The sequence below is a fragment of the Salmo trutta genome, chromosome 2 (genome assembly GCF_901001165.1).
Source record: "Salmo trutta chromosome 2, fSalTru1.1, whole genome shotgun sequence".
Classification (NCBI taxonomy): domain Eukaryota; kingdom Metazoa; phylum Chordata; class Actinopteri; order Salmoniformes; family Salmonidae; genus Salmo; species Salmo trutta.
Window position 1 is genome coordinate 15,427,678 of NC_042958.1, and position 19,284 is coordinate 15,446,961.

The 19,284-nt window shown below is 46.0% G+C and overlaps 1 protein-coding gene across 13 annotated transcripts in view; it reads left to right on the forward strand.

Moving 5' to 3' along the window:
• The window catches only part of LOC115151882 (TRAF2 and NCK-interacting protein kinase), a 60,553-nt gene extending 42,792 nt beyond the window's left edge, over positions 1 to 17,761 (forward strand). For 12 of the 13 annotated variants that reach the window (XM_029696204.1, XM_029696245.1, XM_029696220.1 and 9 more), the window contains 9 exons: positions 1,602 to 1,713; positions 1,908 to 2,084; positions 2,413 to 2,556; positions 4,101 to 4,235; positions 4,486 to 4,586; positions 4,761 to 4,910; positions 5,379 to 5,538; positions 14,287 to 14,426; positions 14,560 to 17,761. In XM_029696204.1, the coding sequence (XP_029552064.1) occupies positions 1,602 to 1,713; positions 1,908 to 2,084; positions 2,413 to 2,556; positions 4,101 to 4,235; positions 4,486 to 4,586; positions 4,761 to 4,910; positions 5,379 to 5,538; positions 14,287 to 14,426; positions 14,560 to 14,643 (1,203 nt within the window). In that variant the 3' untranslated portion in view covers positions 14,644 to 17,761. The remainder of the gene's footprint in view (positions 1 to 1,601; positions 1,714 to 1,907; positions 2,085 to 2,412; positions 2,557 to 4,100; positions 4,236 to 4,485; positions 4,587 to 4,760; positions 4,911 to 5,378; positions 5,539 to 14,286; positions 14,427 to 14,559) is intronic. The other variant, XM_029696263.1, reaches the window with a different exon arrangement.
• Positions 17,762 to 19,284: the final 1,523 nt, after the last annotated feature.

Genomic DNA, 19,284 nt, shown 5'->3' on the forward strand with positions numbered 1-19,284 from the left:
GATTGATTAGTTACAGAAATCAGGACTAATAAAGCCAATGCTATGGCCTGTTTTACAAACGGTGGGCCTGCCACATTGATGGGCATTCATAAAATTCCATTGAGGGCCGACATGGTAGGCTACACTCTAGTAAGCACGAGCAGACGTCTTTTGGATGTCTTTTTTTTTGTCCTGTCCGGACGTCGTTTTTTGGTGTTTTACCAACAGTAGGCTTACCACAGACGGGCATTCATAAAATTGAATTTCAGGCAAGACTGTAGGCTACACCTCCATAAGCACAGACCAACTCTGTTGCCTTTTTGGACGTCTTTTTTTGGCGCAGTTCCGGACCGGCCTTGATTTCCACATCCACAGACATTGGTTTTTGGTCCGGTCTGGCCCAACTCTAAGGATTTTCAACTTTCATTCAGAACCAATAATGAAACTGATTTCAACGTCCAGAAAAGATACCTTTTCAGCATCCTGGAAAATATATATTTTAAACATACAGAAAACACCTTTTCATCTTTCATTCAGAACCTAAATTGAACCTAAGTTCAAAGTCTGGGAAATACTTATTTTAGTCTTTTCAACTTCATTTTGCTTACTGGGACGAGTCTAGTTTTGCAGGGGGTGGCATCTTTTGGTCTCGCCTATGTCGGCAGAACGGCAAAGACCGGCCCTGGCTATAGGTCAGGCTCTATTGAGCCATGTTCAGACGGAATTAGTTTTACTGGGGGGTCGGGTTATGTAATTATGTGCACGAGCACAAAACACCACATCCCGTCCTAGTCTGCCGTGGCAGTAATTTTTACATGGCAGGAGAGTAACATTTCCAACCAGAATAACCTATTGTTTTTTGGCGAACTCCAAGATTCTCTGATTATACTAGTCCGGTGCGAACACGGACAGCGCGATAAACACTTTGATGTTCTGTGGTGGTCGCTGCAGCACGGAGGAGAGAGAGACAACGGGTGCTAGTTACAGTAGCAGTTGTTCAATCTTCTCGGCGTAATATTTGGGATAATGGGACAATTCGGAATACAACGCATTTCTCGTCCCTGAATTGAGGCACGGTCCGAGCCATATCTCGCACCAGCTCTGTGGTGTCTCAATCTACACAGGAAGCCTGTCCAACCTTAATGTAGTTGTAAGCAATAGGGTCAGATTTGCTGGCTACCTAGCCCTGTGGCTCTGTGCCCTTGTGCTCTCTCTGCATCCTGTACTAAAACAAACAAAAAAACTCACCCTCTGTCAAGTCTGACTTGGACCTAGATGCTGAGTCTGTCTGGCTCGCAATTAAACCCACTCTAACCTAGTTTAACCCAGTCCATAACCATTTCTTCCATACATTATCTTCCTTTTTTGCTGGTCACATTCTCTGCTCTCTCTCCTCTGCATGCTGTGTGTTTGCATGGCAAACCAAGCCTAATGTTGCTCAACACACTTTCCGCTCTGGCAACCCGTAAGTGTATGCTGAAAACTCTCACCACCGGGCAACCTGTTACCTCAGGACAGAAATCGGGGTCTGGAGTTTTTCTTGTTTAGATGGTCAGAGAAAACTCTGAACCCACCTATAATACTCTGAGGTCCCGATCTCACCCCCTCTCTCTGATTTGCAGTACGGCATGGGCAGTGGGAGTGGCTCCAAGTCCTCCTCCTTCACGCCATTCGTTGATCCACGAGTCTACGGAACCTCCCCCACCGATGATGATGATGAAAACTCTGCCTCTGGTGAGTCAGTTATCTTGTCAATCTTCTGTCATCTTTGCTCTAGCTCTTGTTGCCAGTAAATTGCTTAGGAAGGAGGAGGTTGCATGGATGTTGCTCTAAAGTTGTAATGTTGTGTGAACATACTGTGCAGGGTGTCCTGTTGTAAGTTTGAAAGGTTGTGTGAACATTAGTATAATGTTATCCTGTGGTTGCAGCTCTCTTTGCAAATGAGCTGCTGCTTCAGGAGCAGGAGCAGGCCAGACTGAACGAGGCCAGAAAGATCAGTGTGGTCAATGTGAACCCGACCAACATACGACCTCATAGTGACACGCCTGAAATACGCAAATACAAGAAGCGCTTCAACTCTGAGATACTGTGTGCTGCTCTCTGGGGTAAGACACTACAAATATACATTATATATGTATGCACACGTGTGTGTGTGTGTAGGTGCTTTCTGTGTCCATATATCCATGACTTTTGTATCTAGAAGTGTCCATATATCCATGACTTTTGTATCTAGAAGTGTCCATATATCCATGACTTTTGTATCTAGAAGTGTCCATATATCCATGACTTTTGTATCTAGAAGTGTCCATATATCCATGACTTTTGTATCTAGAAGTGTCCACATATCCATGACCTATGAAATCTTTGAATCGTTGTTGACTGTAATGTGATTTGTGGATTGAAATAAAGTATTTAATATGTGTGTGTGTCTAGGTGTGAACCTGCTGGTGGGGACAGAGAACGGCCTGATGTTGCTGGACCGTAGTGGTCAGGGGAAGGTGTATAACCTGATCAACCGCCGACGCTTCCAGCAGATGGACGTTCTGGAGGGCCTCAACGTCCTGGTCACCATATCTGGTAGGACTGATAGCAGCAAGACAGCTACTTGAACACAGTTAGACTTTAACAAAGGGTTCTGTGGCCCCATCGAGGAAGATTTATGGTGTGTTTCTGTTTTTGACTGGTTTTAACTGTCTGGCCCCAAAAGGCAGACTTGTGTTTCCTAAAGAGCTGGAGGCAGTGGCGATTCTAGACCATTTCAACTGGGGGGGCCAAGCTGGGGCCAGTTGTACTGTTAGAGGGGCCAGTTACATTAATAACGGATGTAAAAAAAGAACGATAGCAAAAATTTGTTATGTAAAAATTATTTCATACTCCACATTTAGGGGGGACACAATGGGATCCAAAATTGTTGTCACAGGGGCACTGCCCCCCCCCCCCCCCCCCCCGAACCGCTAGTGGCTGAAGGCCTGTAGCATTGCTTTGTTCAGATTCTACGATCACTCTCAAATAGTCAACAGGCTTAAGACCTTTCCCTCCCTTTCCTCTCCCCTCTCTCCCTTTCCTCTCCCCTCTCTCTCTCCCTTCTCCCCTGTCTCCCGTCTCCCCTCTCTCCCTTCTCCTTTCCCCTCTCTCTCCCTTCTCCCCTGTCTCCCGTCTCCCCTCTCTCCCTTCTCCTCTCCCCTCTCCTCTCTCCTCCCCTCTCTCCCGTCTCCCCTCTCTCCCTTCTCCTCTCCCATCTCCTCTCTCCTCCCCTCTCTCCCTTCTCCATTCCCCTCTCTCTCCCTTCTCCCCTCTCTCCCTTCACCTCTCCCCTCCTCTCTCTCCCTTCACCTCTCCCCTCCTCTCTCTCCCTTCTCCATTCCCCTCTCTCTCTCCCTTCTCCCCTCTCTCCCTTCTCCCCTCTCTCCCTTCTCCTCTCCCCTCTCCTCTCTCCTCCCCTCTCTCCCTTCTCCATTCCCCTCTCTCTCCCTTCTCCCCTCTCTCCCTTCTCCTCTCCCCTCTCCTCTCTCCTCCCCTCTCTCCCTTCTCCATTCCCCTCTCTCTCCCTTCTCCCCTCTCTCCCTTCTCCTCTCCCCTCCCCTCTCTCCCTTCTCCTCTCCCCTCCCCTCTCTCCCTTCTCCTCTCCCCTCCCCTCTCTCCCTTCTCCTCTCCCCTCCTCTCTCTCCTTTCTCCATTCCCCTCTCTCTCCCTTCTCCCCTCTCTCCCTTCTCCTCTCCCCTCCCCTCTCTCCCCTCCCCTCTCTCCCTTCTCCTCTCCCCTCCCCTCTCTCCCCTTCTCCTTTCCCCTCTCTCTCCCTTCTCCCCTCTCTCCCTTCTCCTCTCCTCTCCCCTCCCCTCTCTCCCCTCCCCTCTCTCCCTTCTCCTCTCCCCTCCCCTCTCTCCCTTCTCCATTCCCCTCTCTCTCCCCTCTCTCTCTCCCTTCTCCTCTCTCTCTCCCTTCTCCTTTCCCCTCTTTCTCCTCTCTCTTCTCCTCTCTCTCTCCCTTCTCCTTTCCCCTCTTTCTCCTCTCCCCTCCCCTCTCTCTCTCCTTCTCCATTCACCTCTCTCTCCCTTCTCCTTTCCCCTCTCTCTCGCTTCTCCTTTCCCCTCTCTCTCCTCTCCCCTCTCTCCCTCCTCCAGGGAAGAAGAATAAGTTGCGTGTGTACTACCTATCCTGGCTGAGGAACAGGATATTACACAACGACCCTGAGGTGGAGAAGAAGCAGGGCTGGGTCACTGTAGGAGAGCTGGAGGGCTGTGTGCACTACAAAGTCGGTACGTGTGTTTGGACTGGGGGCATGACGTTTAAGCCTGGGTGTCTGTGTGTTGCATTAGCCCATTAAGCTAAAGCCAAGGCATTATCACGGGGCACTAACACAAGTGATTGACTCTCCTGTGTGTGTGTGTGTGTGTGTGTGTGTGTGTGTGTGTGTGTGTGTGTGTGTGTGTGTGTGTGTGTGTGTGTGTGTGTGTGTGTGTGTGTGTGTGTGTGTGTGTGTGTGTGTGTGTGTGTGTGTGTTTCCAGTGAAGTATGAGAGGATCAAGTTTCTGGTGATCGCTCTGAAGAACTCAGTGGAGATCTACGCCTGGGCACCCAAACCCTACCACAAGTTCATGGCCTTCAAGGTAACACACACACATATTATCTTATTTCCTCCCCTACCAGTGTGTTGCTCCCACCTACTCTCACCTGGGTGATGCCACAGCAGCCATTTTGTAGCTGAATGTTCTCCACAATATCTCTCTCAATAATGTCTATCTTTCTCTCTATTCTCCACGGTCTCTCTCTCTGTCTGTCAGTCGTTCACCGACCTACAGCACCGCCCCCAGCTGGTTGACCTGACAGTGGAGGAAGGTCAGAGGTTAAAGGTCATCTATGGCTCCAGCGTTGGGTTTCATGTAATCGATGTCGACTCTGGCAACCCGTATGACATCTACATCCCCTCCCACGTAAGGCTGCGTGTGCATGCTTGTGTATGTGTGTGCGTGCGTGGTCAGAGAAGGACTACTGAACCAGGTAACATCTGATTTCTGCACTCTGCTGGTGAGAAGTTGGTTTCCCTCTGAACTACTACCTTTTAAAAGGTAACCGTACCTACCGTGTGGCGGTTCTGGTTTCAGGACTCAAATACCATGACAGTTACCATTTATGTTGTTGAAACCATGACAAGGCTGTTTTGTTTACATTGTGTGTTACCATGGTGATTGTGTGACTGATGGAGCGGGAGATTCCATTGTTGCAGCAGTTTCTCATCGCACAGGGGGGTGGGGAGCTGGCCACAAGACAAGGAGGGAGGGAAAGAAGGGCGAGAAATAAAGATTTGGAGATAGAGGAGTTGCGGGGGTCGTGCTCTGTGCCCGCCAGGCTGACACCAGCCCCCCACCCCTCCACTGTGTGGTATCTATCGCCCCCGGCAGATTCAGAGTCAGGTGACGCCCCATGCCATCGTGGTGCTGCCGCGGACCGACGGGATGGAGATGCTGCTGTGTTACGAGGACGAGGGCGTCTACGTCAACACCTACGGACGCATCACTAAAGACGTGGTGCTGCAGTGGGGAGAGATGCCTACATCTGTTGGTAGGTCACACACACACTATATACACAACTCTCACTGCCACCCTCACAAACACTTCTATGCCTCTTACACCCCTCAATACCTCTCACTAGTCCCTCTCTAACCTTGGCTACCCCTCTCCCTCACTATTCCACACAACCATGCACTACCCCTCTATACTCCCTCTCTATCCCCCTCTGATCCACTAGTAAGGCTAGGACTCCTAGTCTTTTCAGCTTCCAACCCCAGACTCAACTCCAGCCCCTGCTCCCCAGCTCCAGCCCCTCCTCCTCCAGCCCCTGCTCCCCAGCTCCAGCCCCTCCTCCCCAGCTCCAGCCCCTCCTCCCCAGCTCCAGCCCCTCCTCCCCAGCTCCAGCCCCTGCTCCCCAACTCCAGCCCCTGCTCCCCAACTCCAGCCCCTGCTCCCCAACTCCAGCCCCTCCTCCCCAGCTCCAGCCCCTCCTCCCCAGCTCCAGCCCCTCCTCCCCAGCTCCAGCCCCTCCTCCCCAGCTCCAGCCCCTGCTCCCCAACCAGGGCCAGCTCCAGAATGAATCAGTTTCTAAAGGCGGGCACATTTTTTCACTGGACCTCCTATATGTGCATGCGCTTTTCTATTCCCCATTTTTTTTAGGAGTGTTATAGTGAAGACTATAGGCAGTTTGTGAGTTTCAAGGTTGGGGAAGCTACAGTTTATCCTACCATCTCTACCGATCTGCATGCCAGTTATGATTATTTTTATATGCGCATTTTCGTGTAACAGTTTCATTTCACTAATAACGTTTTTGTTTATCAAAATCAGTGTTACATGGTTAATCATGAATCTGAAGTAAAACAATAAAAATCTAAAAGTTCAAATTCAACTAAAGCGAGAGCATCAGCCTCTGCCATATGGACACATTAATACACTGTGATCCATTGGCGGCTAAAGAAGTGAGAGCATAGAACTCAGAGAGCCTTCAGGCCAATGCAGTAAGCCTATCACTTAATCGTCAACTAAGTAAAATACATTGGCCTAAAGTCGACAATTAAACATTTTCGAAAATATTTCACATTCATCTCTCTACTCCACCTCTCTGCCTCCCTTTTTATCTGTCTTGACTTGAGCTATTGCTGGTGTAGTGCAACATTGTATCAAATCATCACTGGGTCCAGGGAAGCTGTCTCTAGGGAACTTGCAACATTATATCAACTAACCTATTCCAGGTCTTCAGAGTTTCCTGTGCCAGTGAGCTCAGGACAGACAGCTGTTTTTTTATGACATTTCCACTAGATATATTATTATATATATATTTTTGTAATTATTTAACCTTTATTTAACTAGGCAAGTCAGTTAAGAACAAATTCTTATTTACAATGACGGCCTACTCCGGCCAAACCCGGACGACGCTGGGCCAATTGTGTGCCGCCCTATGGGACTCCCAATCACGGCCGGATGTGATACAGCCTGGAATCGAACCAAGAACTGTAGTGACGCCTCTTGCACTGAGTTGCAGTGCCTTAGACCGCTGGGCCACTCGGGAGCCTATGGATAATATGGAATAATCAGATCAAGATATTCTGTTATTTTACACCGAGGCATGATTATCGAGGCTGGGAGTGTTGGAAAGATTTTTCAAATACTGAGGAACTGTCATTCACAAAAACAGACTTTGTTGACTTACTGTGTGAGGTGAAGAAAAAATGACTGAGAGGCTCAGTTTATTATTGGTGGATGTGGTCAGTTATAACAATCAAAAATCAGACATTGCCAAATGGGTACTTAACTACTTTTGCACGCAGCAGGCCAGGTAGGCCTACCTCTGTGTGTGCTCAGGCGCGTGCACTCCCTCAACTTTATCAGGAAATAGAAACCAGACACATGCTCATTGCTCACATGGAGCACTCCAAACAAAAGACAATGAAACAATTGACAAATCTCGTAATTGTTAATAAATAAACCAAAACTTGTTTCTCACAAGTGTAGCAGGTTGTGAACTCCGCAAACAACGTTTCCAGTCTGATAATAAGTATGGTAAATCACTGTAATTAATACATGAACAGAAATTCATGCAACCAAATGACAGGGGATTAACGGTACGTCTACTAGACCTGCTGGTGATGTGTTATGGAGAATTACTCCAAAAAATAATACAATCTGCCTCCCGAGTGGCACAGCGGTCTAAGGCACTTCAGTGCTTGAGGCGTCAGTACATATCCAGGTTTGATTCCGTGTTGTGTCGCAGCCGGCCTTGACTGGGAGACCCATGAGGTGATGCACAATTGGCCCAGCGTCGTCCGGTTTAGGGGAGGGTTTGGCCGGCCGGGATGTCCTTGTCCTGTGGCGGGCCGGGCGCATGCACACTGAGGGGTAAAAAGTGGAAGAAAAAAAATATAACAAAAAAATTAGCAAAGGGCAAACAATTCATACAATAAAACTATGAATCCACAAGAATTGGTGGGAGACAGCTGAGCGCATTCTGGAGAGCTGAGTGCATGCATTCTGGAGAGAGACGTGCCATATCGTTGCCACACCCCTCCCCTTGTTGCAACATGTAAATATTATACTCAAGACACATCTAGAATCTAGATGCTTTTCACTGACAGCCGCAACTCAATCAGCTAGACCTATTGCCAGAGGCATTAGCCAAATTGCAGGCTTCCCAAATAGGCCTAGGTCAACACACACGTGATTTGAAACAATCCACAACTTGTTATTTTTTTAAGAAGCTAATGATCCTCTGTGGCTAAGTCATGCTCTCTGGTGAAGTATTTTGAATTATTTTATTTAGACTGGAATAATTATAGCCTATAATTTTAGCGAAACATCAATTTACTTTAGGGGAATCCAGCATCCTAACAGTGCACTGTGCACCTGCCAACGTTCCTCCCCAATTTGCAAGAGGCTGAAACCAGAGATATGTATACAATGATGAGGTGCTCATGTCTCCGCCCTAACAATGGGAGTCTTTGTCCCAAAGGTGCGAAGGAAGGCGACAAGCTTAAGGCTGCATATTATGCCCATAGAAACGCATTGTGCTTATTCTGGACAGATTTTGGTGAGAGTAAACCCTCTCGCTTGGCCTCTTCCTCTCTGCTGAAACTATATCACCGGAGAAAGCATCAGAGCGAGCGAAACAGCACTCCTCTATATGTTGCCCAAGTATCTGATGCTGTCTGGACAGAAATATTATGACATGCCACACTCTTTTGGTCCAGACAGCATTAGATACATGGTCTACACATACTGAGACAGAGGGGCGCTGTTTCACTGTCCAGACAGCATCAGATACATGGTCTACACATACTGAGACAGAGGGGCGCTGTTTCACTGTCCAGACAGCATCAGATACATGGTCTACACATACTGAGACAGAGGGGCGCTGTTTCACTGTCCAGACAGCATCAGATACATGTCTACACATACTGAGACAGAGAGGTGCTGTTTCACTGTCCAGACAGCATCAGATACATGGTCTACACATACTGAGACAGAGGAGTGGTGTTTCACTGTCCAGACAGCATCAGATACATGTCTACACATACTGAGACAGAGGGGTGCTGTTTCACTGTCCAGACAGCATCAGATACCTGGTCTACACATACTGAGACAGAGGGGCGCTGTTTCACTGTCCAGACAGCATCAGATACATGGTCTACACATACTGAGACAGAGGGGCGCTGTTTCACTGTCCAGACAGCATCAGATACATGTCTACACATACTGAGACAGAGGAGTGCTGTTTCACTGTCCAGACAGCATCAGATACATGTCTACACATACTGAGACAGAGGGGTGCTGTTTCACTGTCCAGACAGCATCAGATACATGGTCTACACATACTGAGACAGAGGGGCGCTGTTTCACTGTCCAGACAGCATCAGATACATGTCTACACATACTGAGACAGAGGGGCGCTGTTTCACTCGCTTGGATGCTTTAACTGGATTCATGTCTTTCTGTCGGTGCGCGTCTCTGTGAAATAAATTAGTAATATTAAAATGTGTTATTTGGACGGGCAAGGAGGTGCGGTAGGGTGGGCCAGGCCCCCTAAGGCCCGCCCATAACGCCAGACCTGTCTCCAACCCCTGCACACCAACCCCTGCACACCAACCCCTGCACACCAACCCCTGCACACCAACCCCTGCACTCCAACCCCTGCACTCCAACCCCTGCACTCCAACCCCTGCACACCAACCCCTGCACACCAACCCCTGCACTCCAACCCCTGCACACCAACCCCTGCACTCCAACCCCTGCACACCAACCCCTGCACACCAACCCCTGCACTCCAACCCCTGCACACCAACCCCTGCACTCCAACCCCTGCACACCAACCCACACCAAATACCTCATAGTAGTTTTACATGTAGCATTCCCATTCCAAATGCAATATAATAACACACACACTTGCAACCCATAGATTGACAGTTACAGACACTCTGCATGCTCCTACAAGTGATGCCCCTTGACCTGGACTTCTCACACTCCTTACCCCTAGAGTACTGCCCACCCTCAGCACAGGGAGGAATGTTTGTGTGTCTGTTTGTCTGCTACTTTATGTTATACATGTTATTTTTGTGTTGTTTGATTGACAACCAGATGATACTGAAATCTAATGGATATCTACCTGTACATTAATCTATCTACCTGCCTACCCAGGTCTAGGATCTGTCTGTCTAGCCAGGTCTATGATCTGTCTACCTGTCTCTCTGGGTCTAGGATCTATCTAACCTGTCTATCCAGGTCTAGGATCTGTCTACCTGTCTATCCAGGTCTAGGATCTGTCTACCTGTCTATCCAGGTCTAGGATCTACCTGTCTATCCAGGTCTAGGATCTACCTGTCTATCCAGGTCTAGGATCTACAGTTGAAGTCGGAAGTTTACATACACTTAGGTTGGAGTCATTAAAACTCGTTTTTCAACCACTCCACATATTTCTTGTTAACAAACTATAGTTTTGGCAAGTTGGTTAGGACATCTACTTTGTGCATGACACAAGTCATTTTTACATCAATTGTTTACAGACAGATTATTTCACTTATAATTCACTGTATCACAATTCCAGTGGATCAGAAGTTTACATACACTAAGTTGACTGGGCCTTTAAACAGCTTAGAAAATTCCAGAAAATAATGTAATGGCTTTCGAAGCTTCTGATAGGCTAATTGACATCATTTGAGTCAATTGGAGGTGTACTTGTGGATGTATTTCAAGGCCTACCTTCAAACTCAGTGCTTCTTTACTTGACATCATGGGAAAATCAAAAGAAATCAGCCAAGACCTCAGAAAAAAATTGTTGACCTCCACAAGTCTGGTTCATCCTTGGGAGCAATTTCCAAACGCCTGAAGGTACCACGTTCATCTGTACAAACAATAGTATGCGATTATAAACACCATGGGACCATGCAGCCGTCATACCGCTCAGGAATGAGACGCGTTCTGTCTCCTAGAGATGAACGTACTTTGGTGCGAAAAGTGTAAATCAATCCCAGAACAACAGCAAAGAACCTTGTGAAGATGCTGGAGGAAACAGGTAGAAAAGTATCTATATCCACAGTAAAATGAGTCCGATATCAACATAACCTGAAAGGCGCTCAGCAAGGAAGAAGCCACTGTTCCAAAACCGCCATAAAAAAGCCGGACTACGGTTTGCAACTGCACATGGGGACAAAAGATTGTACTTTTTGGAGAAATGTCCTCTGGTCTGGTCAAACAAAAATAGAACTGTTTGGCCATAATGACCATTGTTATGTTTGGAGGAAACAGGGGGAGGCTTGCAAGCCGAGGAACACCATCCCAACCGTGAAGCACGGGGGTGGCAGCATCATGTTGTGGGGGTGCTTTGCTGCAGGAGGGACTGGTGCAATTCACAAAATTGATGACATCATGAGGATGGAAAAGTATGTGGATATATTGAAGCAACATCTCAAGACATCAGTCAGGAAGTTAAAGCTTGGTCGCAAATGGGTCTTCCAAATTGACAATGACCCCAAGCATACTTCCAAAGTTGTGGCAAAATGGCTTAAGGACAACAAAGTCAAGGTATTGGAGTGGCCATCACAAAGCCCTGACCTCAATCCCATAGAACATTTGTGGGCAGAACTGAAAAAGCGTGTGCGAGCAAGCAGGCCAACAAACCTGACTCAGTTACATCAGCTCTGTCAGGAGGAATGGGCCAACATTCACCCAACTTTTTGTGGGAAGCTTGTGGAAGGCTACCTGGAACGTTTACCCAAGTTAAAACATTTAAATGCAATGCTACCAAATACTATTTTAGTGTATGTAAACTTCTGACCCAATGGGAATGTGATGAAAGAAAAAAAAGCTGAAAAAAATCCTTCTCTCTACTATTATTCTGATATTTCACATTCTTAAAATAAAGTGGTGATTGACCTAAGACAGGGAATTGACCTAAGACAGGGAATTGACCTAAGACAGGGAATTGTTACTCGGATTAAATGTCAGGAATTGTGAAAACTGAGTTTAAATCTATTTGGCTAAGGTGTATGTAAACTTCTGACTTCAACTGTATCTTCCTGTCTATCCAGGTCTAGGATCTATCTATCTGTCTCTCTGGGTCTATCTAACCTGTCTATCCAGGTCTAGGATCTATCTATCTGTCTCTCTGGGTCTAGGATCTATCTACCTGTCTATCCAGGTCTAGGATCTATCTAACCTGTCTATCCAGGTCTAGGATCTATCTAACCTGTCTCTCTGGGTCTAGGATCTATCTAACCTGTCTATCTAGGTCTAGGATCTATCTACCTGTCTATCCAGGTCTAGGATCTATCTATCTGTCTATCCGGGTCTAGGATCTATCTAACCTGTCTATCCAGGTCTAGGATCTATCTATCTGTCTCTCTGGGTCTAGGATCTATCTACCTGTCTCTCTGGGTCTAGGATCTATCTAACCTGTCTATCCAGGTCTAGGATCTATCTATCTGTCTCTCTGGGTCTAGGATCTATCTACCTGTCTATCCAGGTCTAGGATCTGTCTCTCTGGGTCTAGGATCTATCTAACCTGTCTATCCAGGTCTAGGATCTATCTATCTGTCTCTCTGGGTCTAGGATCTATCTAACCTGTCTATCCAGGTCTAGGATCTATCTATCTGTCTCTCTGGGTCTAGGATACATCTACCTGCCTCTCTTTAGGATGGAGACACTTTCTGTTTGTCTTTATGTACGTATATCAAAAACATTGTCTTTATTTACTGAGTGTACAAAACATTAGGAACACCTGCTCTTTCCATGACAGACTGACCAGGTGAATCCAGGTGAAAGCTATGATCCCTTACTGATGTCTCTTGTTAAATCCACTTCAATCAGTGTAGATGAAGGCGAGGAGACGGGTTAAAGAATGATTTTTTTTTTTTTTTTTGCCTTGAGACATTTGTGTATGTGTGTCATTCAGAGGGTTAATGGGCAAGACAAAATATTTAATAGCTTATGGTAGTAGGTGCCAAGCGCACCGGTTTGTGCTTGGCACCTACTCAACAGTTTCCCATGTGTATCAAGAATGGTCGACCACCCATAGGAAATCCAGCCAACTTGACACAACTGTGGGAAGCATTGGAGTCAACATGGGTCAGCATCCCTGTGGAACTCTTTCAACACCTTGTAGAGTCCATTCCGACGAATTGAGGCTGTTCTGTGGGAAAGGGGGGGGGGGTGCTACTCAATATTAGTAAGGTGTCTTTAATATTTTTTGTACGCTCTGTACATTCGTCAAATACTTTCAAGTACATGAGTTGTGCTTGATTAAGTTTCCTCTGTGCCATGGACTAGCTCCAACGGCGTCAGGTCCAAGCTAAATCAAGCTCACCTCATGTATTTGACCCGGGTCTATTAACGACGCCCATCACATCTTTAACTAATTAACAAAGCTCAGGGTCAGTAACAAGGATCTTATTGCTTTAATCCCACTAGATCTAGAATGGGTATTGATAGATCCCTCTGATCCCTTTAGATCAGCTCTGCTTCTCTTCTGTCTCTCCACTCTTAATACCAAGCCTCAGTTTATCATGTCTGTCTGGTTGACTAGTTCTGTTGTCTTTTGGCTCGTTCTGTCTTTGTCTGAAACACTGTGTTTGTGTTGTTGTATTTTGAGACTGCACTCAGTCCTAGGAGCTTCTACCCCTGAGTTTATGTCTCGTTCTTTTAAAGGCATCTCCACCCCGGCCCCAACACATTCAGCCCCAAGCCACCCAATACAAACCAGTACACACACACACGTTCACACACGGACTGGCACACACACCCACACGCTCACACTCCAGTCGGTTGGCCAGCTCACTCCCTGAGCACAAAGGAGCTGGATGACAGAACTGGGAGGTAAAATCACCCAATCATCATCATGCTGCTACTACTGTAACCATCCTCACAGCATAGTCATCAGTCACCTGCAGAATCTCTGCTACAGTACAACCACCCAGGGGTAAACCCAGGGCAGGGTTACCGTCCACGTCAAACCACTATACCAGAGTCATCACAGTCGACCCTCAGATGGCCTTCTCTCCCAGTAGCGCTCTACGGTTGACTTTGACTATACCCCCGTAAATCTGGGCATCTCTCTTATTAGCGTTATCCCTGGGTCTGTATGAAACTGCCCTCCCATCCCCCCTCGGGTGGACAGCTCAGGTGTTTGAGTTTTTTCCTTCGTTCAGAATCAGATACAGAAACTGCTGCAATGATTTCCTCCCGGAGGCGTGGCCTAGGGGTGTGATCTGTGACTGGCTTGAGTGAGTGCTCTCCTGTCCAATCCCCTGTCTGTGTGTCCCTGTCCCTCCCCCAGCCTACATCCACTCCAACCAGATCATGGGCTGGGGAGAGAAGGCCATTGAGATCCGCTCCGTGGAGACGGGACACCTCGACGGAGTTTTCATGCACAAGCGAGCTCAGCGACTGAAGTTCCTGTCGGAGAGGAACGACAAGGTGTGTGTTAGCACGAACACATGTACATGTATACAAGCACAAGAGCACACACACATGCTGCAAAGCCTAAATTTATAAGCCAACACACATGCTTACTCTCCTCACTTCCCATGATGCTTTGTGCTGTGTGCAGGTGTTTTTCGCCTCTGTGCGTTCCGGGGGCAGCAGCCAAGTCTTCTTCATGACCCTGAACCGGAGCTCTATGATGAACTGGTAACCCTGGCAACCCCTTCTTACATCCTCCCTCCATACTGTACATGCCTAACCAGAGGACAGGATGGAGGGATGAAAAGAGAGAACTGAGACAGATGAGTGAACACAGAGCGGCTGCGGCTCAGTGGAGACGGGAGGAAGAGAAAAACCGTCTTCCATCCAACTCTCATCGCCAGCCAGCCAGACGTCTGCAGTACTAACCTCCCTCCACCAGAGGAACTAGAGAGGAGCTCTCCATCAGCTCTCCAGATTACGCTCAGACAACACTCTGTGGTGCGTTTAGTTTCTCTCAGGCACCGTCCAAGATGACCTGTATTCCCTATACAGTGCAATACTTTTGGCCAGAGTAGGGAATAGCGTGCCGTTTTGGACGTAGCCTCAGTGTTTTTTGTTTTTGGGAGGTGGTTACAAGAGGTGCTGGTGTCGTCTCCCTCATGGGGTCAGGGGTCAGTGACTGAGGGTGTTGTCATGACCCCTGACCTGTGTGCGTATATACGCGGTGGGGCTGAGTGTATATTCTTAACTGCAGGAACACTTGAAAAAATACAAATATTGTCACCAGTGGTCACAAAAAATATATATACTCTTGCCATTCTTGTTCTAGTTCACCTGTGCTCCCCTCTTTCTCTGTGACTTCTATTTGCCATATTTATATTCTGTGTGTTTCACATCTGTAAATACACATTCTATGATCTGAAACGGAGCGGCTTCCCCATCAGACACTCTTACACTGAGACGGAACAACAGAGGACAGAGAAAAGGAGGAGATAGAATGAGAGCAGTCTGAGTTTGTTTAGTTCATCTTCCTCCTGTAGAAATTTCATTAAAAAATGTGTCATGCTTCTTCATATTAAGGACTGCGAGAGAGGGAGAAGTGATGGAGAGACAGACGCTTGGGTTGGTTAATTGTCAGGCTTCCTCCTACACCACCTCTTCTCATCTCTTCCCCCCTCTCATTAGTTTACCTGCTCCTCTACATTTGCATAGTGACACCTATTCCACTTATCGTCATCACTTTTGACTTCTAAACTAAGGCAATACACAGGTGTGGTCTGACATGACAAATGCGTGGTTGGAAAGATTTAACTTTCCAAAATGAGACCCACCATGTTATAGTCAGTCAATACCTTAAACTGGGGGTGGGGGTGTAAATGTACTCAAAATAGCTTTAGATGGCCAGGTGGAATGACCACATTATGAATCTCAACCGTTAAGTTTAATCACATTTAGTCTTCTAGGATACTGTGTCTGACACTACCTACAAAGGTAGTAGAAGGTTGAGGAGGGTGTCTGTGTTTACTGAACCAATGATGATAGACTACTGATGTGGGTTGTATGTAATAGAAATGAGCCTACTCCATCCACTAATCCCTTACCTCTTCAGTCATTATAGATCTGAAATGACTGGTTAAATATAAGTGTGACCTACTGGTGTTTGAACCTGGGTCGGCAGCCATCTTGCTTTCTCCTATCTAGTCCTGTTAGATCTTTGAACACTGCAGGGGTATAGGTTAGAGGAAAAGGGGGTTGTTTCCAAGAAACCGTAGGGTAAATATGATAAAGCATTTGATTATGATATCTAATGGATCATTTAGAGAAAGACCACCATCATGTTCATACTATAAGGCTTTCTACAGAATAGAGAAAATGGTTTCTACAATATGTTTTTATCGTGTTTTTGTTGTTATAAGTATCAGACTTTGAACATGTGTGCAATAACAGTACAGAATTAAACTGCCACTGTTAGGTGTGTGTGTGTGTGTGTGTGTGTGTGTGTGTGTGTGTGTGTGTGTGTGTGTGTGTGTGTGTGTGTGTGTGTGTGTGTGTGTGTGTGTGTGTGTGTGTGTGTGTTTTCACTTCGTCTGAATCACTGGAATCAATAACCCGCCCCCCAGACTGGTACTCCAGTCAACTGTGTTGTTGAAGCGTAACTGTCCTTGTACAGAGACATGATTACAGAGACGTCCTCCACTGCTTTACTTCTCACTCTGTGTCTGGATGTGTGTGTCTGACATGTAAAGTACACGGCAGCCCTATCTCACACTGTTGGCCACATGGTTTCCCCTGCCCCTTTGTCCCCCATGTTCAGCTCCATAACACACACAGACACACACACACACACACAAAGAAACAAGCACCTGTGTGACATACTAAACATTGGGATCATGTCCTGCTCTGTATGGGATCATGTCCTGCTCTCCATATGATTTCATTGTTTGAGAGCTAATCTCAGTTGTGATTTACATGTTCTTTTCTTGAATTAGAACCAATGTCAATACTGCTGTACGTAGATCTGGAGTCATAGAGGGCTCTGTCTTTGGCTCCATGGGATTAGCTGTGTGGTCTGCTGTGTATGGTAAACTACCCAAGGTGCTTCACCTCCATGATCTGTGTTTTTGTGACAAAGTGCTTGAAGTGGAATGAAATAGGTACCAGTACTTATTTAAATTCTACAGTACAGGTAATCTCGACACCCAGAACCAAATCTCAGCTGTTAAGGAGACTATAGTACATGGGTTCATATTTTAGAGCCAATATTCTGTAAGAGGTCCAGTACTCAAGCAGTAGCATATCAGAGGAGGCTGTTCTCCGTACCGATCAGGACCGGCCCACTGGTCTGAGAGCACTTCTCTAGTGTTCTTTTCTGTCTGTCTGCATGTGGAGGTGTGGGGAGAGAGAAGCAGGGCAGACTGCAATAGGCTTACTTACAGCTTCTTTAGACTTTGGGCCTCCGAGTTTGGCACATCACAAATATGTATATTTTAAATATAAGTGAGTAGAATTGGATTAAACATTGATTATAAGAGAACAATGTTGGGATGGTATCTGTACACTGGATCCTAGCTTCCTTAGTGTTTAGCAATAAAGAGCACTAGCTACTGACTTTAGTCTTCTGCTGTTACTTCTCTGTGTCACCATGACAGACACAGAGTTGCAGAGGGAGGTAGGGTGTATGGGTGATGAGCATGGATACATGTGATTATTGATGGTGATTAATTCATGTGACTGGAGGCATTTTGTTTAGGACTTTTCCATGTAACCTATTCACACACTTCATGTTTCCAAATGACATGCATTAAAAATGTGCTGTTTTTTTCTTAAATAAAATAAGTTAAACATGAGCTATGTGTGAAATATCTTGTCTGTACTCCTCTCTCTCTTATCATAAAATTATTTAGTTATTATGAGCCTACCAGGGCTGTGGTCAATTCAGAAAGTACTCTAAAATTCCAATTCTCTTCAATTAGTATTTAAAAAAATTTAATTGGAGTTTGGTTCACTTTCTGAATTGACATGGAATTAACCCCAACCCTGGAGCCTATATTCCCTTTCATCTAGTGTCATGCAGTGCCTTCAGAAAGTATTCCCCTTGACCTTTTCCAAATGTTGTTGTGTTACAAAGTGGGATTTTAGTCACTACATTTTAGTCATTTAGCAGATGCTCTTATCCAGAGCGACTTACAGTAGTGAATACATTCATTTCATGCATATTATTATTATATTTTTTTTGTACTGGCCCCCCGAGGGAATCAAACCCACAACCCTGGCGTTGCACACACCATGCTGGCGTTGCAAACACCATGCTCTACCAACTGATCTACAATGATCTACACAAAATACTCTGTAATTTCAAAGTGGATGAAAAATGTCAACATTTGTAAAACAAAATATATGTATATTTAATAAAAAAGATATATCTTGATTTGATAAGTATTCAACCCTCTGAGTCAATGCATGTTAGAATCCCCTTTGGCAGTGATTACAGCTGTGCCTTTCTGGGTAGGTTTCTAAGAGCTTTGCACACCTGGATTGTACAATATTCTTTAAAAAATTATTCAAGCTCTGTCAAGTTAGTTGTTGAACATTGGCTATCAAGCATTCTCAAGTTTTGCCATAGATGTTCAAGCCTATTTAAGTCAAAACTGTAACTAGGCCAGTCAGGAACATCTTCAGCAAACAGTTATCATGCTGTTTTATTTTCATTAACCCCACACTACTGAACCAAATGTGTTGTAGTATTAGCTGAACACTACATTAGGACCATAGCAGTATATTTTATTATAGGGGTATGTTGGGAGAACACAGAAGAAAATCTTTGGACTACCGCTTTAAGGAAACCATTTAAACGTTCCTCCGTCTACGTATGCCGCAGTTAAATTGGGCGCGCTTGCGCAGTCCTATTCTTCTTTTTCTTGGAAGGTAAGTGGTGCATGCAGCGTGCTTCTGTTCACGGGGGAAAATTGACAACTTTTAGTAGTTTTATGTCAGTTTATTTTTGACTGGACAGATTCCTTTTAGGTTTTGGTAGTGGAAAGCAAAGGTCAAATTTAAGTTTGCTTCACGAGTGTAGGTGCATTCGGCGAGAGGGTGTGGGTCCCATGTTTCACGTTTCTGGATCCACCGATCTAACGCTAATGGAAAAAGAGGCATGAGGCCTTCTGCGCGCTTGTTGGAAGTTGCTAGTCATGTCTTGCTAGCCTAGCCTGCTAAACTAGCCGAATGTTGATAACTAACTGCACTAGGAAAACTAACAATGTCGTAATGTACGTTACATTGACATGAGACAATTTAACAAAGATGGCAACTTTCTTTATTTTTATAAATGGTTATCACTTCTGAATTAAAATGTTTGTTTAGATAAAGT